The following is a 16,649-nucleotide window of genomic DNA, read 5'->3' as shown; positions in this document are numbered from 1 at the left end:
TATGAACTTACCCCCCTAATCACCATTCCTCCTATGAACTTACCCCCCCCGACCCCCCCCCCCTCCCCTTTGAACTTGACTGTGTATTAACATAGCATCTTAATACACACATCCTTAGCTTCAAATAGACACTGGGGGGGGGGGTGAAAGGGGAAGATCAAAGGGAGAGAATGACAAGATGGGACCGAGAAAGGAAGAGAAGATAAGAGAAGTGGGAAGAGAGAGAGATAGAGAGAGAAAGAGATAGAGAGAGAGAGAAGGGAAGAGAGAGAGAGAGAAAAGGGAAGAGAGATAAGAGAAGTGGGAAGAGATGAGAGAGAGGGGAAGAGAGAGAGAGTTGATTTTTTCTCCCTCTTTTCTTTCTTCTTCTTTTTTCTTCGAAAAATATTTTCATACACTTTTTATCTCTTGGATTTGAAGAGCTTGAGAAAAAAAATGAACAATATTTTAGTACTTTTACGCCTTGTTATCGCTCCCTTTCTCCTTATCATTTCTGCTGTATTTTCTTCTTCTTTTCTTACTTTTTTTACATGTACCTACTTTACTACAGTAATTTTTACTTTCTATTACTAATGGACACTGAGCACTTAGTACTACAAAAATTATTTCTAGCCCGGGCACTTACTACTACAAAAATTTTGTCCATTCAAATGGACATTGAGCGCAAAGAGGATAACTACATACATAGACATAGGTAAATAGATAAATAATACTTATGTGAGTAGATAGGTAGTTATAACTATATACGTACACTAGAAAGCTCACTAAAGTTAGAAAGAATAATTCAGCTAAAGATAAAAAGGATTTAGCTAAAAAGAAATGAAAATAAATAAAATATCCTTCAATGCAAACGTTGCAAACACGATGCTAGGAATTTATGTCTATAACTTTTTTGCTTTTAATCTTCCCTCATGTAAAAGTCGTTACCCCCGTCCCCTCCATCTTCCCCTACCTTCATACTGGGTCGTTCATAAATTAGGGTCCAAAGTTTACCGGAGCAAACTTGAGAATCGTGAGATTCGAAGGGAGTTCCAAGTTTGTTCAATTTTGATAGGATTTGGCAATAGGAAATTTCCTCTTTCGAGACCCAAGTGTGTCTTTAAAGGTCACACAAGGGACTCTATCCTGAGTTTGTTCTACTTAGTTCAACACTTTTATCAATAAATTGTTGTCAATTTTATATCAATTTTTGAGAGGAATGTTTCATAGAAGTACAATTAACTATTTAAAATCTATACATTTGCTATTGAAATGTCTTTTCTTAACAGAATTTTTTCTCTCCATTCTCATTGCTTACACTTACAACAAGGGTAAGAGGGAAGGAAAGAAGGGAAATAGAGGGAAAGAAAGAGAGGAGAAGGGAGAAAAATAGAGAAGGAGGGAGGAGAACAGAGAAAAAGAGAAGAAGAAGAGAGAGAGAAAGGCAGAAGGAGGGAGGATAACGAGAAAGAGAAAGGAGGAGGGAGACAGAGTGGAGGAGGAAGGGGAAGAGGAGAAGAGAGAGGAAGAAAGGGTGGTCAAAAATAAATAACATTATTCAAAGTCCTTCCCATTGCTTCGTAATATCAAGGAGGGGAAACCGTCACAAACCACGCTCGCCTTTGAAGGGAAATTAGAAGAAAATTGTAACCTTGAGGGAAAATAAAAAATAATAATGGGGGAAAAAAATTAAGAAAAGTATGTCACCCCTATTACGTTACGTTCTAAACTCCTCGCAGTTGTCAACAGGGCCGTATTTAAGGGCGGCATAACCCCCCTTGAATAACTTAAAAAATACCTTTGTATACAACGTATACAGATATTCGCTTAGCCATATGAATTTCCAATAGAAGAAATATTTATAAGGATTAAAAGATATACTATAGGTATAAAGCTATAAAGATGTTTAGGTGAGTATAGGTAAGAGGGAAGATTTCCATCAAAACATTATAAGAGAGGAAAAAAAAAAAACTGTCGCAGAAAGCTTTCGACAGTATCTCAACAAGTAATCATCTTCTTGAGGCTTAAACAATACCCTACCCATTCCTCCCTACGAAACCCCCTCAATTCTTCCGCTCCCCTATGAACCCCCTCCTCATTCCCCCTATGAACTTACACCCCTAATTCCTCCCCCTATGAACTTACACCCCTAATTCCTCCCCCTATGAACTTACACCCCTAATCACCATTCCTCCTATGAACTTACACCCCCTAACCACCCCCCCTCCCCCTTTTGAACTTGACTGTATATTAACATAGCATCTTAATACACACTTCCTTAGCTCAAATAGACACTTGAAGAGGGGGGGGGGGGGGAAAGGGGAAGATCAAAGGGAGAGAATGACAAGATGGGACCGAGAAAGGAAGAGAAGATAAGAGAAGTGGGAAGAGAGAGAGATAGAGAGAGAAAGAGATAGAGAGAGAGAGAAGGGAAGAGAGAGAGAGAGAAAAGGGAAGAGAGATAAGAGAAGTGGGAAGAGATGAGAGAGAGGGGAAGAGAGAGAGAGTTGATTTTTTCTCCCTCTTTTCTTTCTTCTTCTTTTTTCTTCGAAAAATATTTTCATACACTTTTTATCTCTTGGATTTGAAGAGCTTGAGAAAAAAAATGAACAATATTTTAGTACTTTTACGCCTTGTTATCGCTCCCTTTCTCCTTATCATTTCTGCTGTATTTTCTTCTTCTTTTCTTACTTTTTTTACATGTACCTACTTTACTACAGTAATTTTTACTTTCTATTACTAATGGACACTGAGCACTTAGTACTACAAAAATTATTTCTAGCCCGGGCACTTACTACTACAAAAATTTTGTCCATTCAAATGGACATTGAGCGCAAAGAGGATAACTACATACATAGACATAGGTAAATAGATAAATAATACTTATGTGAGTAGATAGGTAGTTATAACTATATACGTACACTAGAAAGCTCACAAAAGTTTCTTTTCAAGTTAATTAAAATAGTCATCATACCTTGTCGGTAAAAGTTAGCAGGATCCGATAACCTAGGTAGGTAGGTAGGTATAACTTTTAATTCATACTGTCTTCTCCCACTCCTACAACTTTTAATTCATACTATCTCCTCTTTCTCTCCCTCTCTCTTTCTCTCTTTCTTTCTTTCTCTCTGACACCTATCCTAAACTGACTTTTAATTTCTTCTTTCTCCCTCCCCTCTCCTTCTCGTTCTCTCTCCCTCCTCTATCTCCTCCTCCCTATTTCTATCTCTTTCTTCCCCTCCCTACTTCTCTCCTACTTCCTACTGTAGGTAGTTACCTCCTAAAAACTTCTCTCTCACTCCTTCTGACGCCTATCCTAAACTGATTTTGCATTTCTCTCTCCCTGCCCCTCCTTTTATCTTTCTCCCTCCCCCTCCTCTATCTCCCCCTCCCTCTTTCTCTCCTACTGCGGGTACCTCCTACAAACTTCTATCTCTCTCTCTCTCACGCCTATCATAAACTGATTTTGAGTTTCTCTCCCTCCCCCTCCTTTTATCTTTCTCCCTCCAATTTTTGCCCTACCCCACTATCTCCCCCTCCCTATTTCTCTCCTACTGTAGGTACCTCCTATAGTTTTTACACTGTTGTCATTATTTAGAGACCTCTCACCCCATCAGTTAACTTTGTTAAACAAACTCAATCACGCACATTCCGACCCCTCCTTTATATCTCTCCCTTTATCTCCTCTCTCACGCTTTTATTTCTCTCTCTATCTCTCTCTCTCTCTCTCTCTCTCCGTCTATTTTCTCTCTCTCTCTTTCCTCTCCCTCCCTCTCTCTCTCTGTCTCACTCTCTATTTGTCTTTATCTCTTCTCTTCATCCCTTTATCTCTCACCCTCTTTTTCTCTCCCCTCTAAATCTCTTCCTCACCCTTTCTCTTTCTCTCTCATCTCTCTTTCTCTTATTTATCTCTCTATTTCTCCCTTTTCTATATCTATCTCTCTTTCTCTCTCCCCCTTCTACATCTCTTTCACCTTCTCCCTTATTCCTCTCCTCTCTCCCTCTCCTTCAACCCCTTTATCTCCTTTCTTTTCTCTATCTTCCTCTTTCCCTATCTCTCTCTCACCCATGTCCCTTCTCTTTTTCTCACCTTCCCCTCCCTATCTCACACCCTCTCTTCAATTTCTACCTCCCTCTCTCTCTATATCTCTCTCTCTACCTTCCCTCATTGTCTATTCTCTTCGTTTTCTCTCTTCATTATCTCTCCTCTGACATTTAACACCACTTTTTTTATGCCTCACGAAATTTCCGCCCTCAGATTTAATCACTGACTCTCAGATTGAGATTGACATTTTGTGTAATTAAATTTACAGTTTGAATTAATGAAGAGACAAAAAATGTTCCTGCCAGCCTAGTTAGCTTAGTTGGTAGTGCGTCTGCCTTGTAAGCGCTAGGCCTCGGGTTCGATTCCCGCCCGGGGCGGATTTTATCCTGATGGGATAATGTTCGTTCTCGGAACGGCTGGCTTTCTCCTATCCTGTCTTCCTTCTCTCTCCGATTTCGGGACGATAAGACCCTAGAGTTACAGTTCCCTCTGTCAAACCTCTTAAAAAAAAAAAAAAAAAAAAAAAATAGAGAAGTGGTCAATGTAATCAAATTAAAATGTTCCTTCTGATATTATGTTGTTTCATAGGTACCACCTCCCTCCCAAATAAATGAGGAGGTTCAACAGACCTAAAGCACCGTTCAAACCGGTGGAAAATTGGTATAATACGTCGGTGAAACCGTCATAATAAATTGGTATATTGGTAATACCGGTATAATTTATTGGCTTGAGATGTAAAGGCAGTGTTTTCCGCCCGCCAGTACACTCGACCGTAAAACACCAGCCTTACTCACTTTACACCGCTTTTTCACTAGATCTTAGCCTTTTGCGTACAGAATCAATTTCACCAGAATCGCTCTTACGGTAGGATTCATGTCCCACATGAAACTCAAGCGTTGTTGTTACAGTCAGACGTAAACAAAACATTTTTTTCAAATACGGTAGGATTCATGTGAGACATGAAACCTCCGAAAAGCGATTTGTGGTAGGCTTCATGTCACACATGAAATTGTTCCCTCGCTTTTAATTTATTTTCTTTTTTTTCCTAGTTGAGATAGAAACATCTGGTTTTTTTTGTCTTCTTCGGAAATCTTCGGACTATAATTCCGAATGCTTTGGAATCATAATAAACAAACACCGGCTTTTCAGTCTGCATTTGAAAGGAGCAAAAGATACACAAGTTCCTAGGCACGTCCTACCGTAACGCCTCCTATCTGTAAAAATCAAGCCGACCGTAGCGAGTAAATCTGTAGCTTCATGCTGGACATGAATCCTACCGTATCGCCAGATTCAAGTTATATTTCTCCTACCATAATGGCGGAACCATGATTTCATGTGACACATGAATCTGTCCGCAAAAGGTTAAAATGTACAAACCTCTGTTGATGTTGTACAGAGAAATAGGAGATGCAGTAGTCACAGAAGATTTAAAGCCAGCAATTTAGCTAAATAAAGAGATAAAAAATGTTCTGATTTGGAGTAATTTTATTATCAACGGAGCATAGGTACCCAGTACCCACCTAGTGGACCTTTTTAGTTTAGTGGAAGGTGGCCCTAGCTCTAGACTTTTGAGGGAAATGTGTTCTGTCCACTAAAACGTTCTTATTTTTTGTAGGTAAGTAAGGTACCTATACCTAGTACGGTAAATCTGACTGGGGGGGGGGGCTTCAAATAGGGAGGACACCAGCCTGAAATTTCCTTTTCCTTCAGTCTAAATAAAGCACTAATACTACCTACTTACAAGTTACAATATTACGTACTTACATACCTACATTCAGGCTACAATATTACTAACTACATACATTACTTACGTACGTACTTACATACCTACATTCAGGCTACAATATTACTAACTACATACATTACTTACGTACAATAATAGCTACATACCCGGGCCAGTATACAGGATTTTGTGGGGGAGGGGGGGGGAGAGTCCAAACAGTGATATACCGGTGATGGGGGAGAGAACGCTCCAGATATTCAGATTCTTCTCCATAGTTAAGGAAGGGGGAGCCGGGGCCCCTCGGCCCCCCTAAGTCCCTCCTAAATCCGGCCCTAATAGACCAAGTTTCAGGAAATCAATTTTCTTTCCGTGTTGGAATTCATTTCAAGTTTTTTCCCTCTAATGCAGGTAATACATAGGTAATTCTGTGTGTTTCGTTTTTAAAAGCGGATAGAAAATGAGTAAATCGTTATTTCATTGATGCTACCTCACTCCACCAGGGGCGTGCGAGAGGGATGGCCATGTAGGTTTTGAGGTTAGGAGTAGAGTAAATCGTTATTTCATTGATGCTACCTCACTCCACCAGGGGCGTGCGAGAGGGATGGCCATGTAGGTTTTGAGGTTAGGAGTATGACTGTGTCCTTGGTTGTTTGGGTGATGTTCAGCCTTGGTTGTCGAAACGCTGAACGGACGTTTTCTTGAATCCATTTTTTCCTTTTTGTTCTATCATTTTCTTTTTCTTCCGAAGAGAGAGATAGAAAGTTCAACTGTATAACTGCTAAGGTTGGTGGTTCGAGTCCAAGTCAAGTCATAAAATTTAGCGTAGTATATCAAGCGGGGAACGACATTTGTGACAAGCATTTATGATTAACACAATTAAAATTCCTTCCTTAGATCCCTTTTTTACGGGCCTGCTCCTAACTTCTGACTGTGTCCTTGGTTGTTTGGGTGATGTTCAGCCTTGGTTGTCGAAACGCTGAACGGACGTTTTCTTGAATCCATTTTTTCCTTTTTCTTCCGAAGAGAGAGAGAGAGAGAGAGAGAGAAAGAGAGAGAGGTAGAGAGAGATAGAAAGTTCAACGACATTTGTGACAAGCATTTATGATTAACACAATTAAAATTCCTTCCTCAGATCCCTTTTTTACGGGCCTGCTTCTAACTTCCAAGGGAAGCTCATTTTAAAATTCAAAACAAAACTCCTCTTCTACATTATTTTGTAAACATCACATGTCTCTGATCCGTAATGGCGCTCCTTCTAAGCAAGCACCTTTGAATTTATCGAGTATGTCAGAAGCAAATGGGAACAGTATAAAATGTCTTGATAGAAGTTCTCGTAGCTCATTTTAAAATTCAAAACAAAACTCCTCTCCTACATTATTTTGTAAACATCACATGTCCCTGATCCGTAATGGCACTCCTTCTAGGCAAGCACCTTTGAATTTATCGAGTATGTCAGAAGCAAATGGGAGCAGCATAAAATGTCTTGATAGAAGGCACTCCTTCTAAGCAAGCACCTTTGAATTTATCGAGTATGTCAGAAGCAAATGGGAACAGTATAAAATGTCTTGATAGAAGTTCTCGAACGTAACTTGAAGCTCAATAATGAATAGCTTGTACGTTTTCGTATCCTACGAGTATCTTTTTAATAGTAAAAAGCTTGAAAGCTCTGATGGTGGTAGGAAGCTTGAAAGCTCGGTAACTCAGAGATGTTGGTTGGGCTTGTAATTCAGAGGGCTCACGTTCAAACCCCAGTGGTGCCATTGATTTTTTTTTCTAATACTTATAGGTAAAGTTATACTGTCAATTAAGACTTTGAAAGCTCGGTAACTCAGAGATGTTGGTTGGGCTTGTAATTCAGAGGGCTCACGTTCAAACCCCAGTGGTGCCATTGATTTTTTTTCTAATACTTATAGGTAAAGTTATACTCTGTCAACTAAGACTAAAAAGTCCCATTATGAGAACAGTTTAAAGTGTGTATGTGTACCTACTTGTGTAGGTAATTAGGTATAACTGTTTTTTAAAAAAGCCAAAATTATTATCTAACATCTAGTGAATTGGAGCTAGGGCCTTTCCTTCCTATATGACAAGGAAAGTTTCTTTTCAAGTTAATTAAAATAGTCATCATACCTTGTCGGTAAAAGTTAGCAGGATCCGATAACCTAGGTAGGTAGGTAGGTATAACTTTTAATTCATACTGTCTTCTCCCCACTCCTACAACTTTTAATTCATACTATCTCCTCTTTCTCTCCCTCTCTCTTTCTCTCTTTCTTTCTTTCTCTCTGACACCTATCCTAAACTGACTTTTAGAACAGTTTAAAGAGTGTATGTGTACTTGTGTAGGTAATTAGGTATAGCTGTTTAAAAAAAAGCCCAAATTATTATCTAACATCTATTGTGAATTGGAGCTAGGGCCTTTCCTTCCTATATGACTAGGAAACTTTCCTACTTTCCTTCCTATAGGACAAGGAAAGTAAAAACGTCGTACGTACCATTTCGTAAATAGTTTTTGACAAAATACCAGTGTGTCCCTTAAAGTCCGGGATCACCCTGTCGAAAAAAGGATGCAGAAACGTACAGAGATACACACCCAGCTATCAAAATTCAGCCATTATCCAATGATATACTGCCTCAGAAAACGTATTGTACCTATTAGATAAACTATCCGACAGACCGTGTTCATCCCTCCCATTGCGGCATTGAATTTCAAACCCAGCACATTGTCACAACCCTGGGAAGGAGGAGAAGGGGGAGGAGAGGGGAAGGAGTGGTAGGAGGAGTAGGAGAGGAGGAGTAGGGGCGTAGGAGAAAGAAGAGGAGGAGGAGGAGTAGGTGAAGGAGAAGGAAGAGAGGGGAAGTGGGGATTTGTTGAGCTTTAAATAGTTAAATAGAAACGGCGAGACTCCCTCCACTCCTATTTTCCTACTACCTACCCCTCCCTCCCCTCTATTACCTATTCCTTGTCTCTCTCCCCCCCTCCTTTCATGTTACCTACGGTCCTATGTAGCACCTAATACATAACCCTCCTTTCCTCCTACTTCCCTAACCTCCCTCCCAATTTCTCCTTCCTTCTACCTCTCCCCCCTCCTGATTCCTTCCCCTCTCCCCCCCCTTTCTAAAGTAATCAATATTTAAAGATACCTTTCAATCACAGCCCCCTCCCCCTGTCTCTCTCTCTCGTTTTGTTGTTTGTCCTGCTCGGTTGAACTTTGACTTTCCTCTGTCTCGTGAGGGCTGTGGTAGGCTGTTGTTATGAATAGGCTGTTGTTTTGAGTGGTAATATGAGTAGGCTGTTGTCTTGAGTAGAGTGTCGTTAAAATTAGGTAGGTTCGTTTGAGTGTTAATATGTGTAGGCTGTTATTTTGAGTGTTAACATAATACCATTAGGTACTTGTGGCCTACCTCATGTTTGTAAGCCACTTCTCATTTCCTCTTTCTCTCTTCCTTCCATCTAATATCTTTTTTCCATCCCTTATTCTTTCTCTCTCTCCCTCCCTCTCTGTGTGTCTCTGTCTCTCTCTCTCTCTCTTTCTTCCGCTCTGCCTCTTTTTTTTCTATTTCTCATTTTCTTCTATTTTCTTCTATTTTTTCATCTATTTTCTCTCTTTTTACCTTGCATCTATCTTGTTTTCCCTCTCTCTCAAGCTCATCCTCAAAACTGCAGCTTGCTACAATACATATGTGTATACCTAGATGTACTCAGTTCCCTACATACATATATAGGTAGTTCTGGAGTACCTCTCCACTCTCTTTCTCTCTCTCTCCCACTCTCTCTCGCTCTCTCTCTCTTTCTCTCTCGACACGGACGCTGGAAAAAAACAAATTCACAAGTGGTCTTCCTGTTGTGAACGACTCAAATCAGTGCCACATCTAGAAAAAAAAACATTCATTGGGATTTACTTCAAAACCATAAAATTCGCAGTCTGCAGAGGCATGACATAATATTACATAATGAAAATCATTAATCGACTATTAGTCGACTGGAAACGTCAAAACTCTAATCTCCAAGAACGGTGACTCTATGCTCGAAATTCAGAATAGAATAAATGCAGCAAGCCAAGCATTTGGTAAACTATACGCCAGAGTCCCTACATACATACATACATACATACATAGGTAGTTCTGGAGTACCTCTCCACTCTCTCTCTCTCTCACTCTCTCTCGCTCTCTCTCTTTCTCTCTCGACACGGACGCTGGAAAAAAACAAATTCACAAGTGGTCTTCCTGTTGTGAAAGACTCAAATCAGTGCCACATCTAGAAAAAAAAACTTTCATTAGGATTTACTTCAAAACCATAAAATTCGCAGTCTGCAGAGGCATGACATAATATTACATAATGAAAATCATTAATCGACTATTAATCGACTGGAAACGTCAAAACTCAAAATATTTGTAAAATTGTGAAGTGTGAAAAACCGAGTTGCTTTCAGGAAAAGCTGAAAAAGGTCACTGGTGAAGATTTACGTCAAAATATATGGCAAACCACTATACAATCACACCCACCTGGCATCATAGCTACGCCACTGGTAGTAAGATTACTACTTGGCTTTCAAAATATATGGCAAACCACTATACAATCACACCCACCTGGCATCATGGCTACGCCACTGGTAGTAAGATTACTACTTGGCTTTTTTCTAGCTCAAGGTCATAAACATAATGATGATTTTTCTCCTCCCACTCAAAAGCTTGATGGGGGAGTAACAAGCTTGAAAAAGTTGGAGGAGGAACAAGCAAAATATATGGCAAACCACTATACAATCACACCCACCTGGCATCATGGCTACGCCACTGGTAGTAAGATTACTACTTGGCTTTTTTTCTAGCTCAAGGTCATGAACATAATGATGATTTTTCTCCTCCCACTCAAAACCTTGATGGGGGAGTAACAAGCTTGAGAAAGATGGAGGAGGAACAAGCTTGAGGAAGATGGGGGAGGACAAACTTGAAAATACGGGAACAAGGTCATGAACATAATGATGATTTTTCTCCTCCCACTCAAAAGCTTGATGGGGGAGTAACAAGCTTGAAAAAGATGGAGGAGGAACAAGCTTGAGGAAGATGCGGGAGGACAAACTTGAAAATACGCCGGGGATGAAGGAGGGTTGAAATTAGAAGAAAGACAGAATGAGGAAAAAGAGACCTCTGCTAAGAGAAAACCAGCTGTCCCATCCTGAGAACAAACCATATCTTTTTTAGGACAAAATCCCCCGGTTGGGACTCAAACCCGGGACCTAGCGCTCACAAGGCAGACGAGCTACCCTCCAAGCAAACTTGTCTGGTTTATCTTTACTTTGATGTTAAAAATGTTAAAATACCTATGCCTACTTTACTGTTAAAATACATACAATGTTACATATATTTAGTAGGTACATGAATACGAGGAGTCAAGGTCATGAACATAATGATGATTTTTCTCCTCCCACTCAAAAGCTTGATGGGGGAGTAACAAGCTTGAAAAAGATGGAGGAGGAACTAGCTTGAGGAAGATGGGGGAGGAACAAGCTTGAAAAAGATGGAGGAGGAACAAGCTTGAGGAAGATGGGGGAGGAACAAGCTTGAGGAAGATGAGGGAGGACAAACTTGAAAATACGGGGATGAAGGAGGGTTGAAATTAGAAGAAAGACAGAATGAGAAAAAAGAGAGGCTAAGATAAAACCAGCTGTCCCGTCCTGAGAACAAACCATATCTTTTTTAGGACAAAATCCCCCGGGTGGGATTCGAACCCGCGACCTAGCGCTCACAAGGCAGACGAACTAGATGTAAAAGTTTGTACAGTAGGTCAGTAGGCAAAGGCTTGGCACGTGATAAGTGAGTAACAATAACTCATTCAAGCGATGAAAAAAATATCAAGGTTCCATAGGGTGCTCGGAAAATTATTCACACAGAAATGAACTTTACAACTTTTCTGATGGCTACCCTCCAAGCAAACTAGTCTGGTTTATCTTTACTTTAATGTTAAAAATGTTAAAATACCTATGCCTACTTTACTGTTAAAATACATACAATGGTACATATTTATAGTAGGTACATGAATACGAAAAGTATGGGTACGCCAAAGATAAAGTATGACCGAACATAATGTACATTACACCTTGTAGCTTTAACTCTAATGGCCTTTCTGTTCAGTGAACATGAATAAAATACAGCAATAAAAAATGCACAAACATGATGGCTTACACGGACAGATTTGAATGGGATATAAAAATAATCGGGTCCACGGATCTCGAATGAAAAATATTTTCAGCACAAAACACAGGAAAGCGAGTAGTTTTGGAGAAGAAAGGAGAGTAGAGGGGAGGAGGAGGAGGAAGAGAAGGGAAAAGAGGAAGAGAAGGAGGACAAGGGAGAGAAGGAGAAGAAGAAGAAGGAAAATGTGGAAGAGGACAATGAGGACGAGAAAGAGAAAGAGAAGGTAAAGGAGAAGAAGGGGTAGAAGTAACATGAGAAGGAGGAGGGAGAGGGAGAGGAGGAGGAATTGAAATTGAAATCCATACCTGGGCTGGGATTGAACCGCCAGCCTAGTTGTCTTGGAGGGTCTGCCTTGTAAACGTTAGATCACGGGTCTTACCTTTTTTCGCTGAGGTTTCAACCATCTCATCATTCCTCCTGAGGCTGAGTGCTCTCAAAAACAGTCAACAGCCCATGGAGTCCCAAACGGTCACCTGTCCATTTACCAACCATACACAACGCTGCTTAACCTCAGTGATCCGGACCAAGTGCAGTCAACGTAGCCGCTGTCTGCACCTACTGTTCTTGATAAAAACTTCGGATGAGAAGATTTGACTGGGCGTTACAAATCAGGCAAAAAGCTTGACCTGAAAAAAGAAGAGGAAGAGGAGGAGGAGAAGAGGAGGAGTAGGAGAAGAAGACGAAGAAGGAGGAGGAGAAAAGGAGGAAGAAGAAGGAGAAGGAAGAGTAGAAAAGTCCAATATTTACGTTTCCTCCTACTCTCCCAAAGTAATCCTTCCGTTTTAAAGCATTTTTTTTATTCCATTTTTATTTATCGAAGATTTTCTTTTATTTGAATCTCCCATGTCAGGACTTCTTGATTTATGTGTATGCTTTCTTTTATATTTCGTCCTTTTTAGAGATGTCACTGTGTTTCCGGCATTTTTTTAAGATTTCCAAATGGTGCAGAAGATTTGAACTCATTTTTGAGTGCCCAATATTTATTACCTAGGTATCTTTATTTTCTCCAAAGTTGTGATTTAAATCTGAACCTTAGAGCTTTGCGGTTTTTTCCAGAATGAATAGATACCTAGATATGCTTACAATACCTAATCAAAAGTAAAAATAGATGCTACTTATCAGAAGTATTACTTAACTCATTAATTTAGTCCATTGAATTTTTTTTTTCTATTTAGTTACGCACATTGCATACTTAAAAAGTAACCAGGCGTTCATACTATTTCATTCACTGGTATAAGACGAAAAATTGACACATCCACTAACAATGGAACTCAATCTTCAACACTCTGTGCTTTGCGGTATTTTGCAGAATGAGTAGATACCTATAGCTATATGCCTACAATAATCAAAAGTAAAAATAGATGCTACTTATCAGAAGTTATTACTTAACTCATTATTACTTAACTCATTAGGTCCATTGAGATTTTTTTCTATTTAGTTACGCACATTGCGTACTTAAAAAGTAATCAGGCGTTCATACAATTTCATTCACTGGTATAATGTTTATGACGAAAAATTGACACATCCACTAACAATGGAACTCAATCTTCAACACTCTATAGCTATTCAGTCTATACCTACCCTATACTCCTGTAGTTAACTTCTGTGAGTAGTTAACTTGAAAAGAGCAGTTCTCTTTTATAACTCACTCACTCTTCGACACATCCAGTAATAAATTATCAATATTTCAGTCCATCTAATTATTCTAATTGATTCCATTTTGTATGTTCTCTGATTTCAGTGCCCCAGGAGGTAGCATGTTCGGTGATGTAAATATTTCAGCCATTTTAGATTCTTTTAGTGTTAGTTACGACAAACGAGTGAGACCAAACTACGGAGGTAAGTCACCACAATACTTACTACTTACCCTAAATTACCATCTTTCTTCGCAGATTTTCAATTTTCCCCAAGGAAAAGGTCATTGTGACCAAAGGTCTAGTGTTACCAGAGATCTTTTGAGGATATTTGTAGATTCAATATTCAAAAGAAATTGAAGCCTTTTGTTTAACAGTGATTCACGGCCAAAAGCACAACCAGTATAAGTAAACTCGGCTTAAGTTTACCGCTTGGATTAAGAGTGATCTGACTGGATAAAAAGTTCAAGATCATCCAATCAGATTACTTAATTGTTCGGTGATGTAAATATTTCAGCCATTTTAGATTCTTTTAGTGTTAGTTACGACAAACGAGTGAGACCAAACTACGGAGGTAAGTCATCACAATACTTACTACTTACCCTAAATTACCATCTTTCTTCGCAGATTTTCAATTTTCCCCAAGGAAAAGGTCTTTGTGACCAAAGGTCTAGTGTTACCAGAGATTTTTTGAGGGTATTTGTAGATTCAATATTCAAAAGATATTGAAGCCTTTTGTTTAACAGTGATTAACGGCCAAAAGCACAACCAGTATATTTATGTAAACTCGGTATATGTAAAGTTTACCGCTTGGATTAAGAGATCTGACTTGATAAAAAGTTCAAGATCATCCAATCAGATTACTTAATAAAAAATCTGGTGTGAACATCACACGACTTTCCTTATCCTATTGAATGATGCTTGTTTTTATGTTCTTTAGTATCTTTTACAATATCTCCCCATGTCAGGACTTCTTGATTTATGTGTATGCTTTCTTTTATATTTCGTCCTTTTTAGAGATGTCACTGTGTTTCCGGCATTTTTTTTTAAGATTTCCAAATGGTGCAGAAGATTTGAGCTCATTTTTGAGTTCCTAATATTTATTACCTAGGTATCTTTATTTTCTCCAAAGTTGTGATTTAAATCTGAACCTTAGACCTTTGCGGTATTTTTCAGAATGAATAGATACCTATATGCTTACAATAATCAAAAGTAAAAATAGATGCTACCTACTTATCAGAAGTATTACTTAACTCATTTAGTCCATTGAATTTTTTTTCTTTTTAGTTACGCACATTGCATACTTGAAAAGTAACCAGGCGTTCATACAATTTCATTCACTGGTATAAGACGAAAAATTGACACATCCACTAACAATGGAACTCAATCTTCAACACTCTATAGCTATTCAGTCTATACCTACCCTATACTCCTGTAGTTAACTCCTGTGAGTAGTTAACTGAAAAGAGCAGTTCTTTTTTATAACTCACTTACACTTCGACACATCCAGTAATAAATTATCAATATTTCAGTCCATCTAATTGATTCCATTTTGTATGTTCTCTGATTTCAGTGCCCCAGGAGGTAGCATGTTCGGTGATGTAAATATTTCAGCCATTTTAGATTCTTTTAGTGTTAGTTACGACAAACGAGTGAGACCAAACTACGGAGGTAAGTCATCACAATACTTACTACTTACCCTAAATTACCATCTTTCTTCGCAGATTTTCAATTTTCCTCAAGGAAAAGGTCATTGTGACCAAAGGTCTAGTGTTACCAGAGATTTTTTGAGGGTATTTGAGGATTCAATATTCAAAAGAAATTAAAGCCTTTTGTTTAACAGTGATTCACGGCCAAAAGCACAACCAGTATATTTATGTAAAGTCGGTATATGTGAGCTCGGCTTAAGTTTACCGCTTGGATTAAGAGATCTGACTGGATAAAAAGTTCAAGATCATCCTATCAGATTACTTAATGAGGGAAGCAGAAGGAGAGAAAGGGAAGAGCAGACAGGAAAAAGAGAGGGTAGGAATTAAAAGAATTCAAGAAAGAGAGGGTAGAAGATAAGGGAAAAGAGAGTAGACACAGCAAGGACGAAAAAGAAGAGAAATATGAAGTAGGACAAAGAGAGGGGAAAAAATAGCAGGGCAAAGAGAAAAGCTGAAAAAAGAAAGCAAAGAGAAAGCAAGAGAGTCAAGACTGTACGTCAAGAGGACTGTTGAGTTAGAAAGCTCTCGACAGCAGTTTTCTTCCTGTAATATGTTCTTTAGTAACTTTTACAATATCTCTAACCGTTTTGTCAGTATAGCTGAAAACCGCCAAAAAACGGTCGAAAAACGCCAACCGCAGCACCTATCTTTACCAAAAGTTTCGTGTCGCATCCTTGTCACATTTGACAGCTGCATGCAGCAGTTTTCTTCCTGTAAAGTGCATTTGAAAACAAGAAATACACTTATCAACAAAAATGAAAATATTATTGAGTACCTACCCTTCTCGCTCAGGCAACCTATATTTTCCTTTTGTGTCCTCTTTTCTCTCTCTATTACCTTATGGTCCAGTGAGATGAGCCTTTTTCTACTCCTCTCTCTCCTCCTCCCCTTCCTTTCCCCCTCTCTCCTCTTCCTTCCATCACAATTCCCTTTACTGACCAATAGGTAAATTGTCGAATTGAGGCCACTGAATAAACCTCGGTAATGCAACCAACATTGTCAGGATGTGACTTTCCTATTAGGATTGAATCGTAAAATGAGATTAATCCCACTAGAACGAATGATTCGCCGAAAAAATGATGAATTTCTGGAGCTAGTTTTATAGTTCCAGAATATTATTTTGGAAGTTCCTCTACCTTTGAATTTTGAAGATTTCCTCTGCCAGCCTAGTTGTCTTGGAGGGTCTGCCTTGTAAACGTTAGATCACGGGTCTTACCTTTTTTCGCTGAGGTTTCAACCATCTCATCATTCCTCCTGAGGCTGAGTGCTCTCAAAAACAGTCAACAGCCCATGGAGTCCCAAACGGTCACCTGTCCATTTACCAACCATACACAACGCTGCTTAACCTCAGTGATCCGGACCAAGTGCAGTCA

At 39.2% G+C, this 16,649-nt stretch overlaps 1 protein-coding gene across 1 annotated transcript in view; it reads left to right on the top strand.

Annotated features, from left to right (window-relative positions):
* Nucleotides 1-13,927, top strand: part of LOC103519836 — a 16,812-nt gene extending 2,885 nt beyond the window's left edge. The window contains exon 2 of the mRNA XM_026831160.1: nt 13,675-13,927. Coding sequence (XP_026686961.1) covers nt 13,675-13,927 — 253 coding nt within the window. The remainder of the gene's footprint in view (nt 1-13,674) is intronic.
* The last annotated feature ends 2,722 nt before the right edge of the window (nt 13,928-16,649 follow it).

This window comes from Diaphorina citri, unplaced genomic scaffold, assembly GCF_000475195.1.
Source record: "Diaphorina citri unplaced genomic scaffold, Diaci psyllid genome assembly version 1.1 scaffold2966, whole genome shotgun sequence".
NCBI classification, from domain to species: Eukaryota; Metazoa; Arthropoda; class Insecta; order Hemiptera; family Psyllidae; genus Diaphorina; species Diaphorina citri.
The sequence above is the reverse complement of the archived record's forward strand: the minus strand, read 5'-3'. Positions and strand labels throughout refer to the sequence as shown.